The sequence below is a fragment of the Cynocephalus volans genome, chromosome 1 (genome assembly GCF_027409185.1).
Source record: "Cynocephalus volans isolate mCynVol1 chromosome 1, mCynVol1.pri, whole genome shotgun sequence".
Lineage (NCBI taxonomy): Eukaryota > Metazoa > Chordata > Mammalia > Dermoptera > Cynocephalidae > Cynocephalus > Cynocephalus volans.
In genome coordinates this window covers 112,899,407-112,912,021 of record NC_084460.1, presented here as the reverse complement: position 1 = coordinate 112,912,021, position 12,615 = coordinate 112,899,407, and the positions used below count along the sequence as shown (strand labels likewise).

The 12,615-nt window shown below is 34.6% G+C and overlaps 1 protein-coding gene across 5 annotated transcripts in view; it reads right to left on the bottom strand.

Moving 5' to 3' along the window:
* The window catches only part of TP63 (tumor protein p63), a 246,812-nt gene that overhangs the window by 127,477 nt on the left and 106,720 nt on the right, over positions 1–12,615 (bottom strand). For all 5 annotated transcript variants that reach the window (XM_063089771.1, XM_063089753.1, XM_063089763.1 and 2 more), the window contains exons 2-3: positions 12,348–12,476; positions 11,433–11,565 (exon numbers count right to left, since the gene is read on the bottom strand). In XM_063089771.1, the coding sequence (XP_062945841.1) occupies positions 11,433–11,565; positions 12,348–12,476 (262 nt within the window). The remainder of the gene's footprint in view (positions 1–11,432; positions 11,566–12,347; positions 12,477–12,615) is intronic.

Here is a 12,615-nt window from a genome sequence, read left to right as displayed (position 1 = left end):
ATTCTAGTGCTTTTCTGGATTACCAGGGAAGGGACTAGTCAACATGTAGAAAAAGTAGGGAACTTGGAAAAAAGAAAAAAATCCAAGGGAATGTATAGGAGGAACAAAAGCAGGGTGATAATGTTGGTGCGAGTGTGGCTCTAGAAACCTGATGGAGAGCAGTGTAAAAAGAGAAGAGAAGGAAAATAGGGACGCCCTCCTTACAGTGAGCTCTTGATACTGCTGTCAGACATACGGTTGGGTGACACTGCATCTCAGAGGCCTGGGAGATCCAAGACACACAGAAAATGATTGCTGTTTGTATGACATACCAGTAATCAGATCCTTTTCACCATCTTGAGCCAGGAAGAGGCATGCAGGGAGGGAGATTTAGAGTGTTTGAGTGACTCATGAGGTAATATTGTTAACTAGCTCCTTGTAGCCCGACTGGAGTTAAGTCAGCCAAAGTATTTTTCAGTAGGTATTTTTCAGTTAAGTATTTTGTTCACTGAGTACGTACTTAATATATATTTAAAGAATAACTTTTATTAAATGAAGATTTAAAACAATTGGCATATCAGGGACTGTTATGATCCAATTCTATAATATTAGAAAACATCATAGGTGTGGTTCAAATTGGATTACATGGGAATGAAGGCATGTGTATGTGCATGCATGTGCACATGCATGCAGAGGCAGGGAGGGAGGGAAGAGAGGGATGAGGAAAATGTTTATAAAATTTTGATCAATTCAAAATTCAGCAAATTAGAGCTTTGACCCAATTTATGGTCCCACTTAGAAAATATAGATATTATTTTCTTTAAGACAATTTATTCTGATAAACAAAAAAGGTGCATGAAGTTTCCAATTCTTTTTGATAATGTCCAGTTAGAACCATAGCTTTGGTACAAAGGAAGAACAGCAGCAATAAATATCTTGTTCAATAAAATAGACTATCAGTCTTCTTTCTTGAGTTCTTTGACAGTTGACAGTAAAAATTAAGAGAGTCTGATGGAGTTTTCGATATATAGAGATGCATTATGTATGACAACTACAACATAAAGGGTAGAGGGTTATGAAATCAATATTATGGTAAGGTATCTACATTCCAATTAAAGTAAAATATTGCTTTTCAGTAGACTGTGAAAAATAATGAATACTGAGATCCCTAGATCAACCACTAAAAAATATGCAAAGTGATACAGCCCATAACAAAATAGATAAAATTGAATAATAAAAGGTTAAATAGTCTAAAAAAAAAGGCAAATAAAAGAAAACAGAGAAACAATGTAAAAAGAGAACAGAAAAAAATGGTAGACCTAAAACACCCATATAAATAATTGCATTACAGTAAATAGTCTAAATATACAAATTAAAAGACAGAGATTGTCAGAATACATAAAAATGATTCAACTATATGTTAGTTAGCAGAAATTCATTTTAAATATAATGATAAATGTAGTTTAAAAGGAAAACGAGAAAATATTTACCATGCAAACAAAAATCAAAAGAAAGTTAGATTTGCTGTGCTAATATTAATAAAGACAAAGTAGACTTTGGAGCAAAGCTTATTATCAGAATTAAAGAGAAATATTATATAACGATAGAAGGGTCAATTCACCAAGAATTATTATTGCACCAAGAAAATATAACAATATTAAATATTATGCACCAACAAAGCTTCAACACACTCGTAGTGAAAACTGACATATTTGAAAGGAGAAACAAATCCATAATTAGAGCTGATGCATCAACACTCTTTTCTCAGTAATCAATAGCACTAGCAGACCCAAAATATGAAAGGATATGCAAGAACTCCTATAAATACCAAAAACCAACTGGATCTAATCGACATTTATAGAACATTCCACCCAACAAAAGAAGAATACAGTCTTTTCAAGTGCCCATGGAACATTCAATAAGATAAACCATATCCTGACTCTTAAAACAAATTTTAAAAAATTAAAAAAATTTGAAATTGTACAAAGTATGTTTTCTGAACATGATAAAACCAAACTAGAAGTGAGTAAGAAAAGGTAACAGAAAATAAACACTTGGAAATTAAACATGTTTCTAAATACTTATGGATCAAAAAGGAAGTCTCATGAGAAATTAGAAAATATTTTAAACTGACCAAAATCTAAACTACAACAAAATTTGTTGAATTCAGCTAAAGCAGTGGGAAGTTTATTGCAGTAAATGCTAACATTAGAAAAGAAGTGACATCTCAACTCAATAATATAAACTTATTATAATAATTTTAAAAACTTGAAAAAGAATAGCAAAATAAACTCAAAGCAGCAGAAGAAAGGAAATAAGACTGGAAATAAGGTGAGAACAGAAAAACAATAGAGAAAAACAGTGCAACCAAAAAGCTGAGATGTTTCTTTGAAATATAAATAAAATGGATAAATCTCTGGTAAGACTAACAGAAAAGATAGAAACACATAAGTTACCAATATCAGAAATGAAAGAGGACTCTATCATTACAGATCCTACAGACATTAAAAGGACAATGAGAATACTCCAAACAATTCTATATACATACAGTGCTAAATGTATTCTGCCTGTGATCTATAAATGAAACAACAAAGCCTAGGTGACATCACACACCTGTTGACAACATGGTTTACTATACAAGCATACCTTGAAGATATTGTGGGTTCAGTTATAGACCACCACAAGAAAATGAATATCACAATAAAGCAAGTCACACACATTTTTCAGTTTCCCAGAGCATACAGTAGTTATGTTTACACTATAGTATGGTCTGTTAATTGTGCAATAGCATTATGTCTAAAAAAACAATGTACATAACTTAACTAAAAAATACTTTATTGCTAAAAATGCTGATCCTTCAGCAAGTTGTAATCTTTTTGTTTGTGGAGGGTCTTGTTTGTCTTGATGTTGACAGCTGCTGACTGATAGGGGTGGTGGTTGCTGAAAGCTAGGGTAACTGTGGCAATTTCTTAAAATAAGACAACAATGAAGTTTTGCCACATCAATTGACTCTTCCTTTCATGAAAAATTTCTCTGTAGTACATGATGCTGTTTGATTGCTACCTTGGGTTGAATGTCACCCTAAAACTTAATCCCCACTGTAAATGTTGAGGGTGAGAAATCCTATTACGGTAATTGAAAGGAGGGGCTTGGAGAGATGATTAGATTGTAGGACCATGCCGTAGTGAATGGATTAAAAATGGTGGTCATAGGTGTGGTTTGGAGGACTTTAAAAGGAGAGTTAATGAGGAGATTAATCTCTCTCTCTGCTCTACCAGTTTTGCAGTGTCATACCCTGCCATCACTGTTATCACCACCAAGACCTTCACCAGCTGTGTTCCCTGGACTTTGGACTTCCCAGCTTCAGAAACTGTAAGCAATAAGTTTCATTTTCTTTACAAAGTATGCAGTTCCACGCATTTTGTTATAAGTAACAGAAATGGATGAATACAATAGCATTTTACCCACAGTAGAACTTCTTTCAAAATCAGAGTCAATTTTCTCAAACCCTGCTACTGCTTTATCAACTAAGTTTATATATATTCTAAATTCTTTGTTGTCATTTCAACCGTGTTCACGGCATCTTCATCAGGAGCAGGTTCCACCTCAAGAAACTACTTTTTGTTGTTCATCCATAAAAAGTAACCCCTCATCCATTAAAGTTTAATCATGAGATTGCAGCAATTCAGTGACATCTTGAGGCTCCACTTCTAACTCTAGTTCTCTTGCTATTTCTACCACATCTGCAGTTACTTCCTCCACTAAAGTCTGGAACTCCTCAAAGTCATCCATGAAGGTTAGAATCAACTTCTTCCAATTCCCTGTTAATATTGATATTTTGTCCTCTTTCCATGAATCACAGATGTTCTTAATGGCATCTAGAATGGTGAATCCTATTCAGAATATTTTCAGTTTACTTTCCCCAAATAAGAGGAACCATTATCTACAGCAGCAATATCCTTATAAAATGTATTTATTAAATAAGAATTGAAAGTCAAAAATTACTCTTTGATCCATGAGCTGCAGAACTGATGTAGTGTTAGCAGGCATGAAATCTCCTTGTACGTCTTCACCTGAGCTCTTGGGTGACCAGGTGCATTGTCAATGAGCAGTAACATGTAACATCTTTTTTCTTTTTTGCACAAGTGGCCTATATGGGGATTCAAAAGTAATATTGTGAAATAATTCTTTTTTTTCTGCGTGGTAGCTCTCAACAGTAAGCTTAAAATATTCAGTCAACCACACTGTAAACAGACGTGCTATTATCCAGTCTTTGTTATTCCATTTACAGAGCACAGGCAGAGAAGATTAAGCATAATTCTTAAGGGCCCTAGCATTTTCAGAATGGTAAATGAGCATTGGCTTCAACTTAAAGTCACCATCTGCATTAGCCCCTAAACAAGAGAGTCAGCCTATCCTTTGAAGCCAGACATTGACTTCTCTCTAGCTAGGACAGTCCTAGATGTCATCTTCTTCAAGTGGAAGGCTGTTTTGTCTACATTGAAAATCTGTTATTTATTGCAGCCACCTTTTATGAGTTATCTTATTCTACATAGTTTTTCCCAGAATATAAAAGATACTTCACACAAATCATAAATACAGAAATCACACTGGGGATCATGAACAATAGGATCACCAAGATAAAAATGACTACATATAGGACTGGCTGGTTAGCTCAGTTGGTTAGAGCACAGCATTGCAACACGAAGGTCAAGGGTTTGGATCCCCATACTGGCCAGCCACCAAAAAAAAAAAAAAGACTACCTATAAATACTAATATCTCTCAGTGATGGCATTAACCATTATTTGCTCTAAATTGCAGTTTCCTTCCTATCTATCAGAGCCCAAAACTTTAAAGTCTATAGAGTTCTATTAGGACTTATTTTAGTTATTATAAACAATGCTGCAATAAAGCCTTTATTTTTATATTTGTGTGTGCGTGTCTGTATATATACTGGTTTATATTTGAATAGTTTTGTGGAATACACATCTAGAACTGGAATTTATGGGCCAAAGGGGAATTGCCTTTAAAATCAAATAAATTAGAAGGTAAAAATTGCCCTTCAATTTGTTATATGAATTTCCACTTCCACCAGAAATGAAAATATTGCCAGTTTCCCAGCAATCTCATCAACATTGGCTATTAGCAATCACTGTAATCTCTGCTGATCAGTGAGACATGACAAATAATCTTATTGTTTCAATTCACAGATTTTTTATTAGTAGAGGAGTTGAATATCTTATGTCTGTTAAATATTTGTACATTCATCATCTGTGAACTACCTATACACTTTGCTAATGCAGAGAATTCATCCCTTTTATTAATTTTTAAGTAGTTATCTTATTACTGCTACGAAACTTGTCATGAATTTTACTTTTTTTTTAAACAAGGATATGCACATTTATTTGTTCATAACAAATACATAAATTGAATAAGAGATGAATAACAAAATATTCTGTAGAAAGTAGGGCTTCTAATTTTCACAAAAACTGGAGATATAAAACTTATTAAAGCTTACATATTTCACTTTATAATCTCTACGATTATTTGAAATAGTCTCTAAAGTCTTCCAAAAGCATGCAAATATCAAACTGATTTCAACAGAAGATGAATAAACTGTTCAAAGGCAAATTAATCAATAACCAAATCAACAAGTCCTCTCAGTAAAAAGAAGTCAACAGAAATTAAATGTCTAAGTTTAGTAACATAAATTGCATTCAAAAAATCAATAAAACAGAACATAAACATAAGGGCACTTCAAAAAGTTTGTGGAAAAATAGAAATGAACGATAATGAAAATCTTTGCATGAACTTTGTTTAAATTATTCCTTTTATTTTTAAAGACTAAGATCATAGAAAATATGTTCTCTGACCGCAATAACAGAAGGAAATTTAGAAAACTCACATATGTGTGGAAATTAAACAACACTCTCCTGAATAAACAATGGATAACGAGAAAAATCACAGGGAAATTAGAGAATACTTTGAGATAAAGATCAAAGCCCAACATTTCAAAATGTATAGGATACAGGGTCATTCAATGCTTAGAGGAAAATTTATACTTGTAAACACTTGTATTAAAAATAAGAAAAATCTCAAATTAGTAATGTAAACTTCTACCTTAAGAAAATAGAAAAAGCAGAGTAAACTAAACCAAAAGCAAACATACGTAGGAAATAACAAAGATTACGACTGAAATATATGAATTAGGGAATTCAAAAACAGTAAAGAAAATCAGCAAAACCAAAAGTTGATTCTTAAAAATATCAACAAAATTTGCAAACCTTTATCTAGACTGACAAGTAAAAAGAGAGAAGACCGAAAATACTAAAATCAGAAATAAAGTAGGGGATTAGATTCTCTCTATGGCTTTTTGTGGTGGTAAGATTTAGTTTCTTTCTCTCTCATTTGCATTTTTATTCTACCAGTGGGTTTTGTTCTTTTTTGTGTATTTGTGGTTGTAATTATTGTTGTTTGAATTCCAGATGCAGGACTTCCTTGAGGATTTCCTGTAGGGCTGGTCATGTGGTGGTGAACTCCAACAGTTTTTCTTTGTCTAGAAAATACACTATTTTTCCCTAATTTCTCAAGGATAGCCTTGCTGGGTATAGTATTCTTGGCTGGCAGTTTTTTTCTTTTAGTATTTTGAATATATCATCCCATTTTCTTCTGGCTTGTAGAATTTTTGTTGAGAAGTCTGCTGTTAATCTGATAGGGAATTCCTTATAGATGACTTGATGATTTTCTCTTGCTTTTTTTAAGATTCTCTCTTTGTGAGCTTTGCCAGTTTGACTATACTGTGTCTTTGGGAGAATATTTTTTGGGGTTGAATCTGCTTATGGATCTTTGAGCCTCCCAGATCTGAGGGTACATGTCTCTCCCTATACCTGGGGAGTTTTCCATTATTATTTCATTGAATAGGTTTTCCATGTCTTTTCCTTTTTCCTCCCCTTCTGGAATACCCATGTTTCAAATGTTTGTGCACTTAAGGTTGTCTGCTGGCTCTCTTAGATTTCCTTCATTTTTTAAAGTTCTTTTTTTTCCTTTTTTTTTTTTTTTGGTCCACCTGGGTTATTTTGAAAAGACTACCTTCAAGATAAGAAATTCTTTCATCAGTTTCCTCTAGCCTGTTGCTTAAGCTCTCAGTTGTGTTTTTTATTTCATTAAGTGAATCTTTCAGTTCCAATGACTTCTGCTAAATTCTTTTTTAAGGTATTAATCTCTTTTTAAATTTCCTCCTTCACATCTGGCTTTTTTTTTTTTTTTCTTCATTTCATTATGTTGTCTATGTCTTCTCATATCTCAGTGAGTTTCCTTAAGACTGTTGCTTGAAATTCCTTTTTAGTTATTTCCGGGGTTTACTGCTCTATGGGGCCTGGTATTTGAGAATTACTGTCTTCTTCTGGAGGTGTCATATTTTCTTGGGTTTTTGTATTTCCATATTTCTACACTGATGTCTGGTCATCTGGCAGAGCAGTTGCTTCTTCTATTACTCTGGAGTAGGCTCTGAGGAGAGAGATATCCTCTTCTTTTTCCAGTCTTTGCTGATGCCTCTTCTTGTGTTGATTCAGTAGAGTGTCCAGTGGGCTGCCTGCAAGGTGGCTGTGGGTGCTGCTGTGGTGTCGAGCTCCTTTTCAGCAGCCGTGGTGGTGGCTGTGGTGGGCCACCCAAATGGAACTGGTATTTTCTGCATGCTCTCTTGCCTGCTTTTGGGTGGGGGATATAGCCCTTAGCTCCTTGCCAAAGACCCTGGGTATGCTGTCGTGCCTGCTTCCAGGCAGAGGGTGCTGCAGCTCTTGGCTTCCTGCTTAGAACCAAGGGCATGCTCTCTTGCCTGCTTCTGGGCAGAATGGGCTGTGGCCCTCGGCTCCTTGCCTAGGACCCTAGGCATGCTCTCTTGCCTGCTTCCAAGCAAAGGGAGCTGCAACCCTCAGCTTCTTGCCTAGAAACCTGGACAGGAATTTTTTTCTAAAGTTTACATTATATCTTTTGTTTCCATATGAATTTCTCTTTAGTCAAAATTTTGAGTCTTACTTTTAAAACTTCTGAGATTCACATTTGTTTTGATAAGTTATTTTTATAACTGTTACCCAAACTTGGATACTTTTTTCTTTCCCTGTTTTGATCAATTTGACTCATATTTCAAAACCTAAATAAAAATCACCTTCTCTGTATTACAAGTATTGCCAGTCCTGTATTTCTATTCTTACTCAGGCACAGTAAATCATTCCCTTTTATGTGCCTTTGAAAAAAATCCATACATCTGAATACTCTTTATAAGTAATTTAATACACACTTGCCTCTTCTGCTATATTATGGTCTTCTCAAAGTTAGAAACCATAATATGTTTATCTGTGTCACAAAGAACATAGCACATATTAGGTGTTAAATAATTGCTGTGGCTAGACCTAGCATATATGTTTGAAATCTCTTATGGATCTTGGATCACTTAAGATATAGGACATTCTGCTAGGTGCTGTGGCCTAAGCCTTTCCAAATACAAACATACTATCTAGATATTGGTCGTTTGATACATAGAGCTGAAGAGTCTCCATATATAACTAGGAGATACATTAAGGATTTACAAAAATGGGTGGTTTTAGATAATTACCACCCAAATTCCTAGGGAAAAATCCAATTCACCTTAAAAAGGCTTCCCTGAAAGTATAAGAAATGAACACATATGAAAGCAGGAGTTACATAATTAGCATCAATCATTTCAGGAGAACATTTAAGTGTTAATATCCATTATCTACCTTTTCAAGACATGACAGGCATGCTTACATGGTTTATAAACAATACAAAGCTGAGATATAAAGTAATACATTGGACAACAAAATCAAGAATGAACAAGGACTATGGAAATGCAAACTAAAATATATTTTTTGAGAAAGTCCATTCACCTTCCTTTACTAACCCAAAGGAGCTCATTCTTCAGTGACATTAATATCATCCTAATTAAGAAGATACAAATATTCCCTGCAATGCAAATTTCCTCTTAATAATCAGAGAAAAACATTGTGATTCTATTTCATAACTAGTTATTAAGGTGAAGGTTGTATCAACAGTCAAAATGAGATAAATGTCTCAATTTCATGATTTCTGTCCCTAATAATCTGACATGTCTTTTCATGTCCATAGATTCATATTTTTTTGCATAGTGAGAGAATACTTGGCTGAGATCCCAACTTATTAAAACATAATATTCAAGAGGAAAGTAATTTATGTGCAGACTTTGGGAACTATTTAGCTATTAACCTATACATAGAAAAGTGGAAATATACTACCAAGTAATGGAAGACAAGAGCCTCACATCAGTTGCAGCAGTGGTTTAGAAGGACTAGGAATATAAGACAACCCTAATTTGTTATTTTCTAAACCAGAACACTAGTTATTAACATCTGAAGCAAGGCCACCATTTTGCCACTCCTGATGCTTAGAACGCTTGCTGTTATCTAGCCCCATCTATGTAGGCTTGATACATACATGAGGATATGAGGATGTTGGTACAGTCCTGAGACAAGGAAAGTCCCAGGATTCATATGGAAGTATAATTTAGAAGTATAATTTATTAGGAACGTCACAGTTCTTTGGAGACATAGTTTGTTTATACAACCAAGTGTTCATTCTCATTCTACATTTTTATTCCTTTCAATACAATTAACCCAAGTGCCCTATTTTGTTTCCCTCATTGGCAAAGCTCCATTTCATTTTGTTTTTTTAGGTCTTTCTAAATCCCCTACTATGTGCTCTCAACCACTGGGAATGACAAAATACAGTCTCCATCCCCTAAAGAAACAGAAAAAATGAACTATGATATTAATGTGATAAGTAATATAACAAAAGATATGCCTAGGTTGTTTCAGAGGAATGGTCTCTAATTCAGATGTGGGGAACAGTGTTACAGAAAGGATTCCCAGAGAAGGAAGCACAAATTGGGCATTGAGGGACAGATAAGAATTAGCTACAGAGAAGAAAAAAAATGGAAATGGTGTTCTCAAGAAGAAAATTTCCAAGAATGTACAGAAGAAACTACATTACAAAATCACATGCTTCAGTGTGTAAAAAGATAATAATAATATAAACTGTAAATGAAAAAGCTTGTGATTGTACACTTTAAACTTATAACTGTTGGCCTATTTTTATAAGTCAAAGAGTCAGAATAGAAAATCCCTGGAGAGAATACAAAAACATAGGTTTGCCTAGGCAGGCGCTACCCATCTATTTAAGAGGCAATATGGTTATGTGAATTAACTATGTCCTAATTTTTAAGCCACTGTCAAATCAGAAATTGCACATATTTATGTTCAATTAAAATACATTTAAAGGCCTTGAAGGATCTGCCCCTTGGAATTATCTGAGTTTCCTTTCATTAGCTCAAGGATAATTGAGAAATATATCTGTATTGGAATGGAAGAGGCCATTCTGGAGAAATGTATTTTTCTCTTATCAATTTAGTGATAAAACATCACTATATTTTCACAGTTACAACTTTCTATTTTTGTTTCTTCTCCCTTTTCCCCACTCACTTTCTCCCAATATTAAGGGGTATGTTCCATATCAAAAAAAAAAAAAAAAAAAAGTATGTAGTTAAAATTTCAGTAAAATCTAAAGTATTCTCCTTAGTCATATCAGCAGACACTCTGATACCCCACTATTTTTATAGCTTTTTTTCCCCTATTTTTCTAGAAACTTTTAATTAGAAAAAAAAATAGCAGGATGCATGGTGAATAAACGATTAAAAAGAAAACAAAACACCCACACTATTAACTGCATAAACACAGAAAATTTCATCTAAACACCTCAGAAAAGTGTTTTACTCTCATTAATCCATTAAACTCCTTAGCTTTCCTGGGAGTTATGTGGCATATGACGTCTCGCCATTTCATAAATGAGAAGCTGCAGTCTATGGACATGAGCGACTCAATGGTAAAGCCAAGAAAAGCCTGTTTTATGTATATGGTATCTCGTTTCCTCTTACTCTATTATGGGGTACTTAAACCTGTGTGTGCACATAGAATTGACTTTCTCCTCCTTCATTAGAGGGCATTTCCATGAGATGGGCCGTTTGCCATAGTGGAAAGTGCTCCAGATAGAATTCAGATCTAGATTCTGGTTCTTTCTCTGTCTCAAAAAAGCTGGAAAACCTTGGGCTGGTACCACCCTCTTTTAATTGGGACTGACATGAGAAACAATTCAGACAAAAGATGTAAAGAGTATTTTCCAATCTCCTTCCCCATACCAGTGAAAACATATATATTATAGAGAATTGAGACAGACTCAGAATTCATAAAATATTCTTAATCTTCCCTTGACTGACCATACTGACTCTCTTTCAAATGGCCTTGCTTGTTCAGAGCCACCTGCCTTTTCATATGCCACTGAAAAGACGGGTTTAGCAGAGATGTGGACAGCATGGCTTACAGATAAAATGGAAGCCCAGGCCACTCACCCACATGGGGTCACTCAGGTCCGAGTCCTGCATGCGGATACAGTCCATGCTAATCTCAATCTTGTTTGTTGCACCATTTTCTGATGGTTCATCCACAAAGTTCAAGTCAATGGGCTGAACTGAACATATCGGCCTAACATAAAAGAAAGAAAAAAAAATGTGTTAGGCATGGGAAGGGACTAAAACACACTCACCCAGTTGGTAACAATGGGCACTTTCTGCTTCAAAGTTGGCAAGGCTCATTGTTTGATTGGAGTCACAAACCCGAGGTCTGAATCCTGCCTCAACCACTTACTATATGTGTAATTTCAAGCAGCTTAAATCTAAACCCTATTTATTTAATGGGAATCATGAACCCTGCTCTCCTCAAAGAATTGCAGGGTGGAATGACAGATAGAACAGATTTATCAAGGAAAGAATACTTTATACTCTATCGTCTTCTCCTTAAGTTATTCACTATCCAAACTTGTTTTTAACAAAGGAGTAATAATACTTTTTCATAGCAAGGTATGTTGATCACCTGACCAACAAAATTTTTTGTTTTACCTTCTCCAGGGTTACTTGCATTGTAACAGTGGGTAAGTCTTCAAGCTAAAGGAACAAGTTTTGAGTATCAGAGAGAGACTGGGGAAGCAATTTGGATTGTACAGGAAAGCACTTCCAGACTCTTCGAAATCATATCACCTTTTTTGATATGATTTTGGTGTTGACAACACCTAATATTTTGGTGTTGAAAACTGAAAAAATCACCATTAAATTTTGAACATGGAGAAAATATTGAAGGCAATAACTTTTCCCAACAACATTAATTTTTATTGACTCTAGACGTATGACCTAGTAAGTAATATTTTGACTATCCACATTTACCTACTTACAATAATTCAATGCAACATTTCCTGCTTGTTTGATACTTACTGTTCCAGAAAATCCCAGATATGTTGGAAAACCTCTGGACTGAGGAATTCACTTGTCTGTGTGCTCTGGGACATGGTGGATCTGTAATAACTTTCTTTCCAAGAGAACTGAGCTGGGGTTTCTACGAAACTTAAAAGGACAAAAATGAAAGTAAAATTATAGTTTCTGTATTTACGATACTGAATATTTCAAGTAAAGCATGCTCTATTAAGAAAATGTCACCTGAATCTATAAAATCATGCAGGTACATAGAGCAGATTTTATAAGT